Below are 18,090 nucleotides of genomic sequence, written 5' to 3'. Positions count from 1 at the left end.
GCAGGGGTTAAAGACACAGCTATCAAGCTACCACCAGCCACTGCAACATGAGTTTGATTTTCGGCTGGCGGGGGAGCAACCATATGGTGCAGCAGACCTCTCCTGTCTGGCCCACTGCTCCCCTCAGCAGTGTATTTCAGTTGATCTGCCTGTTCCGTCTCCTGTCTCTGGTGAATCCTCTCACCCCACAGTACCTCTGGTCTACACCCCAGTTCTTGTATGCATAAATAAATATTTTTTTTTTTAAAAGGCACTCAGCAGACAAGGCATTTTGAGCCACCTAAAGGGTAAAGAAGGCTAAAGGACAGGGGCAAAAAAAGCAAAATACTAGGGCAGCTCAGCAACAGTTTTGAAGATTAAAAAAATCATGTTCTTCCTAGCCTAAGAAGCATCAGTACTTCTAGTTTATAGTCTTAGTTCGGTACCTTTACGTCATCCATTTATTAATTTAAATAGGGAAATTAGATGATTTTCTGATTAGCATGGCCCTGGTCTAAAACAGCCAGAAGAAATCAAAGGAAAACTGAGCCTTTTAAGAGATTTATCCCTGCTGCAAATGTATTGTTAAATTGACTTTGGATAAACAAAAACAAACAACAAAATACATTAGAAGGTGCTTTTGAGTCATTTAGTCTTTGAGAATTTAGCTTTTATGAGTTACAAAGATTTCACAGACCCCTGTGACTTTGGTATTTGTTTACCCTGATTTCCTGAAATTACTAAGAACAGTTAAAGTTTTGATATACCTTGAATTTTTCTTTCCATTTGGTGGGGAGCTAATGGCCCATCTGCAGATCTAGAATCAAATACTTATGCACATATGGTCCATAAGTTATGAAATGCACTTATTTACATGTTTTTCTTCTTACTTTACAATTTTTTTTTTAAATAAGTGCCCCCTTCCTATTTCTCTCTTTGACAAGCAGACTTATTTTAGCTGTAGGGTATAAGACATAAAAAGCCTTAGGTTGATACGTGTTTATAAATAATAGGTATAAATAATAGGGTGGAAGGAATTTGTAGAACTATTTGAGAACACTCTTCTGGACCATGTACTTGTATTTGGTGGGTTAATGCTCACCTGAAATAGTTGGAGGCACACCTTTCTTCACTTGGAGAATCACTTGTACTTGGCCTTCACCTGAAACTGAATACAAAAAGTCACAACTTGGTTTGATGCAGAGAAATATGAAATGATTGAAAGATGTTAATATTTGAGAAAGTTAACTTTACGCCAAATTCTCCCCAACCTTAATAGTTTCAAAGTAAAACTATTTTTATCTAACAGTGGATTTCTAACATTTGATTTTGATGGTTTTTATTTGATTTAGTTTAACCGCAGTGATGTCTCTAAAGAATAAGCAAATAAAAAATAAGAAGCAGAAAAAAATGTTAGTCTTCTGAACTTTGGAGACCAGGAGGGCACACCTCATGGCTTATTTTCTCTTCATCATCTTGAAGGCTCAGCTTTAAGAATTCATGTTTTTCACCAATAGATTTCAGATCACCCATGAAATGTACTTGCTTTACCTTTACCCAAACAAATTGTCCTTTTAATGAAAGCTTTTTCTCCACCCCCCTCTCTCCTCCCATCTTCCAAACCAACTGAGCACATTTAAAAGGCCTGGGGTTCATTAATTTTAAGTGTTCAATAAATTAGTGGAAATAATCAAAAGGCCTGATTCTTTCTGATAATGACAATTTGATGTCAGTATAAACCAGTAGATTAAGCTGGGAACATATGCTCCTTCGCCAAGAGAGACTGCTATAATTAAATAGTGAATGCATCTACAAGGTGCTCTCACGCCTGATTAATTAGTAATCAGGTGCGCAAACTCCACTTTTCAGTAACACCTTGTCTCTTATTGGTTAATTACCTTTCCGTCTTCTCAGATGTCATGGAGTCAGCACCTCCCACCACTGGAAGGCCCAGGGTTGCTGAAAGCTGCCACCTCTGAGCCCTGGTCAAAGCCATGCTCTCCAACTGCTTTCCCTTAACCCTTGAACCCTTTGCTCCACCCTAGGGGGGTGTAGACTTAGCATCATTCTTCTAAGTACAAGGCATAAGTTTCAAAACATTATGAAGAAAATAATTCCAAAAAAAAAAAATCCATGAGGCAAGCTTGCCTATCCTTCTGTTCTTATTATTCTTATTTTGACCATTATTTTCATTTTATTTTTTTCTCAATATGAAAAGCATGAGCGTGTTTTTCTCCTTATGCCCTACATAGGCTGAGGCCAGGTACAGTGGTCACCATGTTGTTTATGTGTCTACTTTTATCACTGATGATATTGCTTCTTTATCCTACTGAATATTTCACCCACTTTCTAACTTAAACAGTAATAATAAAGCCACCAGCCAAGTAGCTCATCATTTTTTTCTCTCCATTGTCTAATATATCCACTTTTCTCAGTGTTCTATGTATTCTCTAAAATTGAAAATCACTTCTAAAACTATACTGCAATATCTAGCCAAGCTTACTCTCAATTTAGAAAATATCTACCAAGCATCATCTACGGTGAACTTAGGATTGCATCAGTAGATAGTTTTGTCTCTAAATCTTGGGGAGGTGCATTTTCTAATGTACCTATGACAAGATATAGATCGATGTCCAGATATTTAACATTCATGGACAGATTTAGAAATTCTAAGTTTATAAAAGTATTCTGCTCTTGATACCTAGCACTTAATGGCAATTTAAATAAATAGAGACTTGAAGTAACCCTCTTACAGCAACCACAAAATAAAATAATAAAAATTAAGATCCATCAAAAAAAGGAAAAGAAATATGGGCAAGATGACAAGTAAAACATGCAAAGTGCTATAAAAATAGAATACTCTTCTACAAGAGAAAGGGATTAAATATCACAGTAGAATCAAATTCTATGAAAGGTTAGAAAAAATTCCAGGAATCATTTGAAAAGGGAAAAGATTTCATTTCAAGGTTTTATAAAAATCATCTTTATTAATGGTTTCCAGCACATCTGTGTCCTCATTCTTAAGACACGGTCACCAAGATAAGGAAAGTAAAGTTATATATAAAGGGTCTTTTTCAAAATCAGTCTAGTCATTTTACAATGATTACTTCCACCCAAAGTAAGTAGAATTTATAACTATAAGAGGAATGGTTGGAGTCAGGAGATAGAATGGAAATATTTTTTCCCACCAGCTATATGAGGAAATTTGAAGTTGAGGGGAAATGGTTAATGCATCCAAAATCCACTGGGGTGAAAAGGATGACATAAATAGGATGCAGCACAGTTACTGGGATGATTAGCCCAAAGACAGGAAAGGCTAAGCCCCCACATATCCAACTCCCATCATAGGCCGTCCATTTGTCCTTTCACTGAGCGCTGTGCCTGAGTTTCCTGCTCCAGTCCCGCCCTGTCCATTACTCTGTGTCAATGGCTTCTGAACTAAGTGGCCACTGATTATGTTCAGACTCTACAGATTCAGAAGTGGTTCCCACCTCCTGAGAAACCTCATTCCCAAGACAGATATTGAAACTCAAACACACATTAACAAGTTATTGCTCGCTCTATGAAACCAAATGCATAAATAGCATTGAATCTGAAAAAAAAGAAGCAGTTGCAGTATCAGAAGAAATGGACAAAAGTTACCCAAAGTAGAAATTATTAGAAAAATCTGACTTTCTGTACCATTACTGTACCTGCTCCTTTGTGTACAGAGCTCCTTCGTGGGTTGGTTCTGAGCTTGTGAGCAAGGCTCAGAGGGCTGTATTTCTCCCCAAAACCATTTCTAGGTCATAAGAGACCCCAGACTGTGATAGGGAGGAATATGAGTGCCAGAGTCTTAGAGTCTGAATTTGAACCCAGGCCTTCCTGTTCCTAGATGTGGCCAAGTTATTCACCACTTCAAATCTTGCTCATTTCAACTGTAAATGGGAGTAATCATACTGCCTACGTACAGGGCTGTTAGGAAGAAAAGATGAGATATTCTTATGCAATATGCTTAGCAGAGGGCCTGCATATAATGAACAGTAAGTATTAGCCACTATCTGTACCATTCATAGGGCATGCTCATTATTCTAGGAAGCAGTTAACAAAATACAAAAACTATGCTCTTATCCTTTTTACTCTTTTTACAGCTGCTCCTAATCATCACGAGCCATTGTAGTGAGTTATAAGCAACTTAACCAGCTCTGCTAAAGTTTGCTAAGTGCTTTGACTCTATAAAAGACAATGTAAACGCTAAATGTCATTTCCAATTTGGATAAATACAAAGAGGGATGAAAATCATTTGAGAATAAAGGTATCGACTCAGGAAAAGTTTAAAAGCCTTACGCAAGCTGTGATATTGTACATATGTTTTCTCAGTGCTTATGATTTCTGATTTTGTATTTGTAATATGAGAATGGTTAATCTACTTTGTTTATAAATGGAGCCTCATTGCAGTTGATCCTTCCCAGAAATGTAAGAATAGCTGGTTGGCCCTCAAAAAGAAAAGAAGTCTTTAGGTCAATTATTGCCAAATTATTTTGACGAGTGCTATATGATCTAAGCTTGCTATAAACACAGACATCTAAGAGGAAATGTGCTAAGAAAATGGCTCCTGGTAAGGGCAAAGAGAGTTACTCAGCTAGATATGATAGTAGTGCTGCCAGTTATGTGGGATGCCTGGAGAATTCTATACTCACAATGGTACCAAGAAGAAAACATTAACTCTCTCCCTGAGTAAGTCTTTTTGTCTCTGAAATTTTGAAGGAAGAAATAAGTACCCATCCATAAATAAACAGAAAAAAAAAACAAATATTCTAGCAGGCCTATTTTATTCTTCATTCACATTTCCATTATCATTTTACCAATGCACATATTAAGACTGCTCACTCATGTCACATTTACCTGGGATAAGTCAACCATTGATTACACATTTTGAGAAGATGAAACAGCCACTGAAATCTGTGTTTGCAAATTTTATCCTATCTCGCCCTGATTCATGCCTTCTCTCCTAGTCTCTGTATGCCCTTCATTAGAAAATCTGACTTCTAGGACCTCTCTGGTGACACAGGTGTTAAAGTCTCAGCACTATCAAGCTATTGCCAGCCACTGCAGCACGAGTTCAATCCCCATCAAGGAGCTAACCCATATGGCACAGCAGACCTCTCCTGTCTTGCCTGCTGCTCCCCTCAGTAGTGTATTTCAGTACATCTGCATGTTCTGTTCCCCACTCTATCTCTGGTGAATCCTTTCATCTCCCACATCTTTGGCCTACACCCCAGTTCTTATATGCATAAATAAATAAAAATAAATCTTAAAAAAGAAGAAAATCTGACTTCCTATACCACCACCGTGTGGTATAGCTCTGGCTATACCACTTCAGCTCTAGCCTCATGAGCCAGTGTTGGATTTGGTGGTCTCTGTATTTCACTCTAGCTTGCCCTATCCTCTACAATGACCTCTTCTCCAGGATCTGCCTTACACCCACATTCTGGCTCTGTTTCCCCCTAACTCTTCAGGGAATCTGACCTTGCTCCCCAGAAGTCAACTTTTTTCACTTAGCTGCACAGTCTTTCTTATCAATTGGTTCCTGGGTAGCTAAAGACAGGTTTACAAGATACACTCATACTTCTGTCCCATTCTAGACTCACAGCGACAGACTCAATGGCCTTAGCTCTGTAACACAGGATCTTTTAAAAAACCTTCACAGAAATATTATATGAAAATCCTGTGATTATGTTTGAGACTTCTCTGATTTTCAGTAACACTCATTCACGTAAGAGAAGAACGTTTTTAAGTGTAAGAGTAAAAACCTTGATCAAGATGCTGACAGAGAGATACATCTGCATTAACCACAGTCCTGAGAGTTAGCTCAATTAAACCTTCTTAATTAACACTAACAATTGTTATTCTGACTCAGAGCAATGTCTGCCACACTTGCATGAGACATTTGTGATTTCCTGGGTCTTGTGCAGATTACAGATGCAGAACATCGAGAAGGACCTAGTGACAAGTATTCCAGCTCTTTGCCCGTCAGCAGGTTTATAAAACACTTATTTAAGGAATTTCACAAGTTCTCCCATTCTGTACTTTCAAAAATGTGGTTTACTCCCAGGATGAGGTGTTCTTAGCAGGTTAGGAGAGAGAGTGGAATAAAACAGAGATTCTTAGGTTCACACTTTTACTTTTCAACAACTATACCTAAAACTTGCAGGCCACATTGTATTACCAAAATATGAAAAGTGAGGCAATTATTTCAGTGGCATAGAAAGCTTTATTTTAATCACTATGAATGTCAATGTATTTCAGACAAAGCAACCAGGTCATCAAACCTATGATTTTTTGGATATTATTACTGAACAAGAACCTAGGCTTTAAATGTAAGACATTGTGGGAACTGATTTAAAATAATCTCAAGTAAATAACAGTGCAGAAGGCGTGAGGATGTGACCTATCACAAAGGGGTTAAAAATCTAAAATTTAAGAAGCACAGTTAGTAAGTGCAGGATATCCTATAAATGCAAGGAAGAAGAAAATCTTTACACTTTTTTTTTTAAAAAGCAATACCAGTATACCAGGAAAAGTCCAGCACCTAGAGTCAGAAAAAAGTCCATTTATATACCAGTGATACTGTCCATACTCACGTGAATTAAGATTAGACACTCAGTTTCTCTAAGAATTAGTTACTTAACCTGAATAATTTCTAGGAAAAGTATTTGATGTGGACTTAGAAGTGTTCCCTTCTTCCTTCTTTCTTTCCATTTCTCCCTTCTTTCCAGCTCTTTTCTTTTGGAAAATTTGCTTGTAATCAAGAACATAATTCCTTTCACATCTCCAAGTCCTGTTCCATTCTCTATAGTTTTGCCATAAAGGCTAGTGCATTTCCCTGAAGTCAGTGCTCTATATTACTGGTAAAAATCCTTGGGGATCTTTGGGGGAATGAGTTTTCTATAAGAATGTAAATTAATTTATTAACTAGAATGCTCTAGATTGCCTTAGAGGGCCTCGGCATGGGGATGGCTGCAGAGTTTCCAAGGATTATGATTCTGCTCTGCTTATAAAATCCTCCCCAAGAGCTCTGGGGAGCCAATTGAGTTCTCTTTCCTCCTTAAACCCTAGTAGGATTCCTTCTCAAGGATTTACATGGGGTCTTCTAGATCAGGGAGGAAAAGAAGGGTCTAGGCAGCAGCCTGTTCCCCCCAGTGCCTTCAGCACTTGGACAAAAGAGAAACTTAGGCAGTATCTATGTGGGGGGAAAGCAGGGACATTTTCCTCATTTTTAGGATCTCGCACATCAAGAGCATTTTTTCTAAGCTGCCTGTGGGATGTGACTTGAGTTCTTCAGGGCGACTGGAGCAGACAATAAAGTCCATCTGTCTTTCTATCTACAGCTCTCTCACCCTCATGGTCCACAACCCCGGCTTCTTGCCAAGCAGCCTGCCTTTATCTTGGTGAAGGGCACATTTGGAGACAGACAGGGGTCTGCTGGGCTAGACATGTCTTTTTTCTGTCCAATCAGAAGAGGGTGGTACCCAGGAGCCTAGCAGGCAGACTCTCTCAGCTGCTGCCTCACACAATATCCCAGCTCGGCTGCTCCTCCATGGCACAAATGGGGGCTGTGTGAACTAGGGGGTGCGACTGTGAATGGTGCAGCATCTGATATGAATTTATCACCGGCTGCTGGTTGGGTGGGGCAGAAAGCAATGGCAAGGGGCTGTGAGTGTTTAACGCACCCTGCCACAACCCAACAGTTTGCCCTAAATAGCCTTTTACCGATATAAAAGGACAGGGTCAAAAGTAAGTTGACCCCTGACAGAATGTACAATTATGAGAAGAGGGCTGTGCACGAGCAGCTGCTGGAACCCCACTGGCTCCGCATCAGGCTTCCAAGAGTAAGAATATGAATGATCAACTCAAGATTGTGTTCTCCACCCCTCTCAACCTCTACCACCTCCCCCCAACCTTCTCCTCCTGTTTTGGGCAAGGCCTATTATATGTCTACAGGAAGAAGCATAGCCCTCCCCAGCAGCTGCAATAATTGTGTTCCTATTGTGATGAAGACCTCCTCCCGCCACCCCCCTACAAGTGGCCATTGTGAGTGCAGAGTCAGTGATTACACGCTCCGCCTGATGCTTTGGGGGACCCAGCTGCCTAAGTGCTGACACACGAGTGTGCGGAAGGCCAGGGAGGGGGGTTGGTGGAGGTAGAAGGAAGAGGTGGGGGGACCCCACGCCTGTGAGATGGGACCTCGACATACCAGACCTTTTGCATAAGTCAAGCCCAGAACAAATGAGGCTTTATCAGGCCCCAGTGATGAGGGGTCTCATCTCCCTTTGAAGTAAAGCTGAGCATGGGGCCTAGCAGCTTTTCCTCCTTGGACCAACCAAACATCCTGCTTTTGATATGCTGCATGCTCATTATCTCTGCCCCATTTAATGATTTTTGATTGAAGGGTGGCGGCTGGGATGCCGAGAAGATCGTTAGAGAGGCTCCATCCAGCCAAGCCCTCAAGAAAGGCTTTCCTTGTGCCTGGGCCTAAATTTGGAATTTCTTAACAGTGTGCGCTTGTTCTTAGAGGCAGATAAGGGCTGAGCGTGAAATTCTTAATTAAGCAATAAATAGAGAGTGGGGTGTCAGCAGATGTAGCCAGTAGCCATGGCAACGGGAATCACATGGGCAAGAGAGCTGAGACTAGATGTAGGCCTCGGGCCTGGGTCTGACTGACAGCTGAAGAATCCTACAAAGCTTGTAAACCAGATTAATTAGCTGACTAATTATTTCATAGCATTAATGTAACTAAAAAATAAAAATAGTTCACCATGAACTGAAACATCCCTGGGAAAAAAAAAAAAAAAAACAGCAGGGAAAGAGGCAGTGGGGAACTATCTGTGTAGGACAGAGCTGACAGTGAATCCTATCACATATACATGAAAGTGGGCTTATTGCATTGGATTCCAACTTCAAAAATATAAAAGAACACTTGTTCTACAGTCATACCCATTCCCAGACACAGCATAGAAGATACAGTTTGGAATTCTTGAGTGTTCGTCACATCAAATATTGCCCTTTCTCGGTCCCAACACTAACTGCCACATACAAGTTCTTTACTTGTGGCTTGTTTTGTAAGTGGCTCCTTGGGTGGAATTCTCTGGCGTTTTTGAAAGGAAACCTGAACCAATCTCCTTAAAAGATAATGTTAAATAAGCAAGGTTATCCTGTTCTGTGGATGACAATTGCTGAAGTGGTATTACATTTCAATCACAGCACCCGCAGACCATCTTTGTCATATTATTGTGGACCTCAGAGTTCTTGCAAAATCTCCCCCAAGAAAAACAGAATGAGACCCTTGCAGAAAGGCTATGACGTGTATAACTGAGTGCAAGGCACATGACATGGCTACTTTTCTGTGAAAAAAGAAAAATTCTAGAGACATAATCTATTGAGAAAATTTGTAGTAAAGTGACCTGGCATGTTAATCATGCTTGAAGATATTTGGGTGTTTTGCACCACAATTCCAAAAGATAAGTAAATATTCTTCACCTCGCTGTATAAATGAAACCATTGAGGCATGGAGCATTTATAATTCCATGCCTCAGGTGAAATAGCCAGCCAGCCACTGATTAAAACCCTAAGCCCTGAGCTCTGGCCATGAGCTTTCCAAAGAACTTGCATTCCATGAAAATGTTTGCAGAACAAAGACAAAACTTGCCTCAATGGAGAAGAGAAATGCAAGGGTCAAAACATATTAGATGTGCAGGGTTTTTTTTGTTTGTTTGTTTGTTTTGTTTGGTCACTGGGGATCACAGAAGTTTTCTCCCACAGCCTCACCAGTCCCCCCAACCCTTTTTGGTTAGTGATCAATGATTATTTAGTGGGCAGCACACTCTAGTGGAGAGATCCATAGCCAGGAGCCAGAATGCCTGGGTCCTGAGCTATTCCTTTCTGGGCTGGGTCTACACTGGTCAGGTATCTTAAATCACACAAGGATCAGCCCAATGGAGGAAATGAAGATAATTATGATTTTTTGAAACTTCCTATCCTAAGGGATGCAGTAAGATTGCAAACAAATAATATAAAAGATGGTCTACTTAGAAGTGGTCAAGAAATGAATGAAACACAGCCAACTGTCAGTGGAGCAGCACTGTGAATGGAACACCAGCCAGCAAAAGAAGGATTCTCCACCTCACCCCCTGAGTCTAAGAGGAAATTCAGTGGCTGTGAAGGAGGCCAAACAGGGTCCCTGTGATAAAACGAAGCTCTGTTCATACAAGTCTCCCCACGTCTTTGCATCCCAGGTATATGTCCACATACATTGTGAGGTCTTGACTTAGCCTCTCTTCTTAGATTAAATGGATTTTATGTAAATTATCCCAGTCACAGACCTAGAAAGTCATAGGGTTTGGGAAAAAAACCAATTAAGTGAAAGTAACAAATTCATCAATATGTAAAATGCACGGCAGAGAACTGGAACTCTATTGCCTGGGGTCTTTTGGGGACCCTAGCTACCGCTACCTCGCTGTTATTATGGCATTATTAGCCTATTTAGAGATGCTGCAAACTTTACACAGAGGATAACCCACATCATAACAGAATCCACACAACCCTATATAGTGGCATGGGCAGCTCCTATAGAGGAGCAGAGCCAGTCTCAGTTCTTCTGGGTCTTCATCTCCTCTCTGTGCCAGCCACCCACCTGCCCCACCCACTCAGAGCATCTGAACACAAATAACCATGAAAGCCACTATGCAGCACTGCAAAGCCTCTAGAAACAAGGGTCTCCACATTCTGCCAACCTCCTGAGTCTTCCTGTTCGAACCTATTTCAGTTCATATTATTCAAAGGAGACTATGCTAGACTATTCTGATACAAATAATTTTGTGAAAACTAATAAAGTCTTTTTACCTGTTAAAAATATTTTATGCTGGGCCTACCTGGAGGTGCAAGGGGTTAAGATGCCACCTGTGAAGCTGTCTGCAGCCACTGCAGCATGAGTTCAATTCCCGGCCAGGGAGCTGCCCACATGGCGCGGCGACCTCTCCTGACTCATCTGCTGCTCCCCTCAGCAGTATTTTCGGTCTGTCTGCTTGTTCTGTTCCCTGCTCTGTCTCTGGTGAATTCTCTTATCTCCCACACCTCTAGCCTGTGTCCCAGTTCTCAGATACATAAAATAAATAAATCTTTAAAAAAATATTTTATGCTGAAATGTTCATCTACATCATATATATGCACATAGGTACATGTAAATGTTTCTACATACATATATATACACAGATGTTCATTTATACCATGTAAGTTCTTGCTATTAATTCAATAAATTACCAAAGAAGGAGAACATTTGTAGCTACATGATTTTCTTTTTTTTTTTTTAATTTTTGCCACAATGTTCCTTTGTCCTGTTGGCCAGTTGCAGTTCATGAACATAAATTGCAGTTCGTGAACAAACTTTGACCAATGGACAAGACCAGCTCTTTGGATACAAGCTAAGTCATAGAATGAGAACAATTTAAAATTAAAATCTTGTTCCAGAAGATATATCAAGGGAATAGCCATAGTTAAAGTTAATGGCAACTATTTGCTCTTACCTAATGGCTGTATTCTGCTCTAGAGGTAAAACGGTCTCAGAAATCTCTGTCCATCCTGAGTTTTTATAGTTTTAGGTTACATTTATAGATGGATCAAATCAGAAATAAAATCTGAATGGTGCAATTCAGTGCAAATAAAATATACAACAATCCATTTGGCAAAGACTTGAAAAATACCAGGGAAGCTCCACTCTCTCCTCTGTGGTGCTATTAAAATTTAATAGTCCTAAGGCTCAAGTATAGATCAGCTGACATATGGTGAGGCACAAGTGTGAGTGACAGGGGACTTAGAACAACTGTCCAGCCCTTAAATTAGGCCAAGTTGTGTCGGCGTCTGGGATCTGCCATGCTGACGAGGTCCCCTAAACTTGATCAGGATCTACTCAGACCAATCCACAGTAATTGTCATCTAGAGACCTGGTTTACCAGGTTCTCTTGACAGACCACACTGAGCTGAGATTGGTGTAAGTGGACACTATGGGCACTCAGATGCTCCAGGGTATGGAAAAGGAGTGACAGCCAAGCATAGGAAGCCAAAAGAAATCTATGGTCCTGAGCCACACACTGGGTTTCTGTGAAACAAGCACAAGAAGGTAAGAAGGTAATAAAATCTTATTGCCCTCAGTTACTTCTGCACTCATAACAGGGTTCCTGGTCCTATGAAATACAGGACTCGTCCTCCTAACACCGTGTTCTGATACAAGACAGAGCCCACTTCTGGTCCTCAGCTTAGCTGTCCTTGCCACCTCATCTTCCTGACCTCGGATCCCTGAACTTCCATGACTTTGCTTCTCATGTTCTGCATTAGCTTCACTCTTCATTCAGCCTCTCCCTGTGTCAGTCACTCCCTATTACTCCTTGTATCTGTGATCATGACCAGCCATCTTATTTACAGTCACTCCTTCTATAAACATACACTGTCCTAATATGAATTAAAAATAATAGCAATGTTTATTAAGCTTTTCTCTGCTAAATACTTTATTTAATTTCTATACTTTGAGGTAGGTCCCCTCATTATTCCATTTTATAGATGAGGAAGCTGAGACTTAAGAGATAAAGAGAGAACCTGGTCAGTGCTCCCTAGCTAATAAGTGTTGAGCTGGGATTTCTTTTTAAGATTTATTTATTTACACAAGAGCTGGGGTACAGGCCAGAGCAAAGGAGGGTGAGAGGATTCACCAGAGGCAGAGTGGGGAGCAGAACAGGCAGATCTACTATAATACACTGCTGAGGGGAACAGCTGGCAAGACAGGAGAGGTCTGCCGTGCCACGTGGGACTCTCCCTGGCCAGCCAGGAATCAAACCCGCACTGCAGAGGCTGCAGACAGCTTCACAGAGCTATGCTCAACCTGCTACACCACTGGGGAGGCCCTGAGCCGGGATTTCTATTGGGCAGTCTGATTTTAGAGTCTGCCTCCTTAACTATAACTCACAGCTGTTCCCTTCAGCGCATCACATTATAGCACCAATGTGTTGATTCAAAGTGAATAGTGGTTTCTGACTACACACCCTCAAAATGCTCATCCAAGTATACTTACCCAGATAGGTGAGTTGCCTCAACTGGCTATTGAAGAACCAGTCGCAAGCTTGGTCCTGACCAGGAGATGGAAGCGCTGGAAGAGACTGTCCTACTCGACTCCCGCACTTTACAATGATGTCTGGGTAAGGCCACAGGACTGTGTGTACCAGCAGGAGGTAATTCCCAGGAGCAAAGTTGGCAACTGTTGCTGAGTACTGGAAGTGAAAGAAAAGCGTAACAGTGCTCACTTTACCAGAAAAGAGAGGTAGAGAGGGAGGGAGGGAGAAAGGTGGGGAAAGAGAGAGGAGAGGAACTGCAAAGAACACAGATGGAAGAGTTTAGACATAGATGACTTTTCTTGTGGAAACTGGGTTTTCTGAGCTATTAAATCCACAGTAAATTCATAAATATAGCTACAAAAAATCATAGACTGGGAAGAATGAAAGAAATTTCTTCTTATTTAACGATCTTAATTAACAAAGGAGAAAACCAAGACCCCTGATAATCAGTTGACTTTGTCTCAGGTCAAAGAGCTAAAAGAGACAAAACCAGGTCTAGCATTCCTTTTCATATTTTCCCATAACTTAAAGAGGCTCAGGGGTTAAAGACAGTGCTATCACGCTATCAGCAGTCACAGCAGCATGAGTTCAATCCTCGGCCAAGGAGATACCCACATGGTGCAGCAGACCTCCCCTGTCTCTCCCGCTGCTCCCCCCAGCAGTGTGTTTCAGTCAGTCTGCCTGTTCTGTTCCCCACTCTGTCTCTGGTGAATCCTCTCACCCCCTGCACCTCGGGCCTGTACCCCAGTTCTTGTATGCATAAATAAATAAATTTGAAAAAAAAAAAGGCAGGTAAAGATAAATGAGTTATCTACTTATAACAGGAATGCTGAAACTTACGGGAGCATATGCTACATGCCCAGGTACACACTATGCAGACTGAGGCTTTCAAGCTTTGAAAATTTTCTAATGACTGCTGTCCCATTTTACAGGTGAAGAAACTGAGGCAGTGGGAGAATGAGGAGCCGAGATAGAAATCCACGGTGCCCACCTCCAGAGTCACTATTCTACTGTCCTTATCTTATGAAAACTCCCCAGGAGGTTCCCTCGGTGACCCCAAAGGAAGGAAGAACAGGTGTACATCCTTTCTGAGAGGCAGTGGGAGGAAATTGAAAGAGCAATACCTAAAGAAGCTTCTAGCTCCTAAAGACCTGCTCTCATGATTTTTAGGGAGATTGTGTATGATGAGAAATAAAGCAAGAAATACATTAGAAGGAAGAGAAGAAGCTTGAGGAACCCACTTTTTTATTTTCATAAAATGCACCCATTTTCCACGTGGCTATTTCTACCTTCCCTCCTCTAACCATTTTACTCCTTCAACCCAACCCAAATGGACCTTTATTTGCAAGTTGATCATTGACCACAAGGTGGCAGTAAGCAATGTAAAAATGCCCTGTCAAGACATTTTCTCTGGCTAAAACACATCTCTCGGGGGTAAGTTAGTTCTTAAGCCATAAAATAAGAATACAATTCTAAAGAATGCTTAGAATTTGTTTTTCATTTTATTCATGGAGATATTTAAAGAGAATCTAATATTTTAAGTTAAAAGAAAAGCAACCATCTCTTTTATTCAGGTTATATTCATCTGTCCAAAATGCTGCTTTATCAACACCATAAGATGTTAATATCTGCAAATTATTATTTCATTGAACACAGGCTATGAATCCCTGGGAAACAGAAGACACCAGTAAGTGAATGCCTGGGTTACCTGCAGAGACCTGTTTATCCAAGGGGTCTCAAATTGCAGCAAGTAGGTCTCCTGATCCAAGAGCAGCGCCATCCAGCCGTGATGCTCAGACAATGTGTCCTGCACATAATTGACAGTGGTTGTCTTATTTCTGCTGTCAATCACGGTTAAATCATAAGAAACATTGGAAGCATTTGCTCTGGTGGGTGAGGGTGGGGGTAAAAGAGAAGAAAAAAAGAAACAGGTTATAAGTCACTTGTCCATTCTGCATCTAACATGTTCCCTCGGTCGTAATTCATCTTCTGTCTTTCTCATGTGTGTCTCAGGCCCTCAGTCTGTGTGTCTATGGAAATCACTGTGTGGGTCAAACAGACCTGCAGGAAGCTGCCCTTGACTGTTGTGGGCATTATACTGACCTGGTAGGTTGGAGGTAATAAAGCTCAGATCTTAGGCCATCTTAATGAATTTACATAGGCCAAGACTACATACTATTATTTTAACAGAGAAATGTCCATGGCCAGGATTTTGTCACAGACTAGGTGTATTCACAGCAGAAAACACAATAAGTGGTTCCTGGGATCCTATAGGAAGCAGTGACTGAGAACCAAAACCTAATGTGCCTAGGGTTCTCAACAGCCCACATTCGCCTGCCCCTCAAGAATGGCTTCAGCACTCTCCCCAGCATGAAGCAGTGACCGGGATCAGTATACAGGCACGTATAATACCCAGAGTTCACTTTAATTTCCTAATTTTTAGCAAGGGTTTCTAGGAAAATTGCATGTTTCCAAATGAGGAAACAGAGGCAGAACATTGCAAAGTACTATATTAGTGTGACAAGGCAGAAGTAAAATGCATTCATTTCTACAAAGTATTCTATATAGACCAATAGACCATCCCAGAAAGTGATTTTAAGAATTCATAGAACATAAATAGATTTAGCCACATACTAAGACCCTAAAAGAAAGTCAAACTGAACAGGAAAAAAAAAAAAAGTAAGAAAAAAAAATCAATGCACATTAATACTGTCCTTTCTCCTTTGGTTTAGTTTTCATGAGAATCTTTAACGGTGGCATTTTGCTGCAGGCAGATAATTAAATTCTCAAAGTAGAGGGAAATGAGACGGAGGAGGATGTTGTGTTTCAAAGTAAGGTGTGGCATGAGCATATTCAAAGCCAATTTATAATCTGGTGGCATATTATGAAAAGGAAACTGTTTTTAGTGTTAAATGCTTGGGCACTCTGGTCAAATGGGTGTAAATTGGAAATCTTTGTCGGCATGTGCTAGGTGTATGAACTTGAACAAATTACTAACCCTCTTTAAGCTTTAATATCCTTTTTCTTTTTAAATGGAGGAAGCCATAGTATGCATCTCATATAGTTAATGTGAAATTGAGAGAGATAATCTATGCAAAGGATTCAGTAACCATCAAGTGCAACAGCATCTACCTTCAGTTCATTTACGAAAGGGCCTCAAATGTGTTGGATTTGTCATTCTGTACAACTTATTTTTAATGTTTAGATTTATCCAGAATATTTGTTCACTTGAAAATGCACTAAAACCTTTCATGGCACATAAACTTAGCCATGGCAATGCAGTATTCAATATGCTGTATTCGATATGAGATTAAATGTTTTTGTTTAATTCATTAACTAATAAATGAATGAAATGAAAAATGCGCAGAGTAACTGGGAATTAAACTACTTTTTCACCAGATTTTCTTATTCATTCCTGAGGCAGGGGGACTTGGAAATCTTTGGGCACAGGGCATTCTTCCTCTCTTTGGGCTTGGGGCACGCAAGCTTGTTTTAGGTTTTTTTTCTTCACATTTATATCAGGATTTAAAATGGAATGAAAGAAAATTCTTAATGCATATTCTTGGAATCAGAATGGACATGTAGGTCATTTGTTTAATTCCAATCCTCTGCAAAAGGCTTTATAAAATTTATAAAATTCCATGCAATATCTTCTTCCAGATATGGGCCATTCTCAAAGAGAAGACCCTTACATTTATGGAATATATTTTGAAAGTTTAATATTTAGACAGCTTTAGAAAGCTGAGTTTTCTTCCTTGTATTTTCTAGACATATGTCCTCAATCATCATGACTCTTTCTTCCCCTAACTGTTCATGAGTCTCAGAGTCCCAGGAAATCAGTCAGCACAATTTGGTCCAACTAGTATATTTAAGTACTAAAGATGGGCTTCTAGGAAATAAATGTAAAACCAATATGATAAGAGATAAGTTGGAAGTAAGAAATACCAAATAGGTAGATGAGCTAGTACTTTGGCCAGTATAGAAAGTGGGATTCCGCACAGCACAGAAATAACTCTGAGGGTCTTAGGCTCCAAAAGTGCATTCTTCCAGCTCTAACAGAGACATGTGACTTGGAACCACAATATCTAAATCCAAGAGTGACTAATTGATAATTCTGAACTTCCATTTAATAATTCACAGTAAAAAAAATAAAATTGCTTTTCACACAGGTATTCAAGAAATAATTGTTGCTAGCCAGACCAAAACACTTCAGCTGACTATTTAGTGATGTTTCTTGGCAGTGGGGGAGTCTACCCCAAAACCATGAGTACAAGGAGATATCTTGGAAACTTATTAGAGGATATAAACAGTTGATCATAAGCTAACGGAGCTTGATACAGTCAACCCCATACCAATAAGTTATTCATAGAGATGACTTAAAACACTTATATTTAGTGGTCAGGAAAGTGCTACTGGGCCACCATGTGCAACTGCACTCATCATAGACACTGGTTAAGAAAATGCTGGCTTCCTTGTGAACATAAATTTACTCTATCCTTACTCAAGCTCTCTCAATTAGACCACTTCTACATATCTTCTTTTTAACTGTATACTAAAAAAAAATTATTTGTTCAGATCTACCCATGTGTTTACACTGAACACTTCCTACCTATATTTTGTCACTTATTTTGCCTTACTAACCTATATGTCATTCTTCTTAGCATATCATGAATACCTTCTTGAAAATAATGAAAATAACACTTCAATATATAAGACTACAATCACTTAGATATATATTTCCAGAAAGGTCTCAATTCCTATAATATGACCCCATGAAACTTTCCCCAATAAGGCCACATTACACTAGATTTCATTATTTCTCAAATAATTATATATATTTTATATATTTTCTCCTAGTTACTACAGGTTGTGATTTTAGTTATTGGAGAAGTCATTTTTTTTATACCATACTCCCCAGTTATACTGAAGGCCCTAATAAACATGGTTCCCCCTTCAGATACTGTAAAACCAC

The 18,090-nt window shown here is 40.0% G+C and overlaps 1 protein-coding gene across 1 annotated transcript in view; it reads right to left on the bottom strand.

Annotated features, from left to right (window-relative positions):
* PKHD1 (PKHD1 ciliary IPT domain containing fibrocystin/polyductin) overlaps window positions 1–18,090 on the bottom strand; it is a gene marked incomplete at both ends in the record, with an annotated part of 445,094 nt that overhangs the window by 210,729 nt on the left and 216,275 nt on the right. Inside the window, 3 exons of the mRNA XM_084258872.1 lie at window positions 1,082–1,147; window positions 13,079–13,274; window positions 14,827–15,004. Of these exons, the coding sequence (XP_084114998.1) occupies window positions 1,082–1,147; window positions 13,079–13,274; window positions 14,827–15,004 (440 nt within the window). The remainder of the gene's footprint in view (window positions 1–1,081; window positions 1,148–13,078; window positions 13,275–14,826; window positions 15,005–18,090) is intronic.

Source organism: Talpa europaea (genome assembly GCF_964194135.1).
Source record: "Talpa europaea genome assembly, chromosome: 2".
Taxonomy (NCBI): Eukaryota; Metazoa; Chordata; class Mammalia; order Eulipotyphla; family Talpidae; genus Talpa; species Talpa europaea.
The sequence above is the reverse complement of the archived record's forward strand: the minus strand, read 5'-3'. Positions and strand labels throughout refer to the sequence as shown.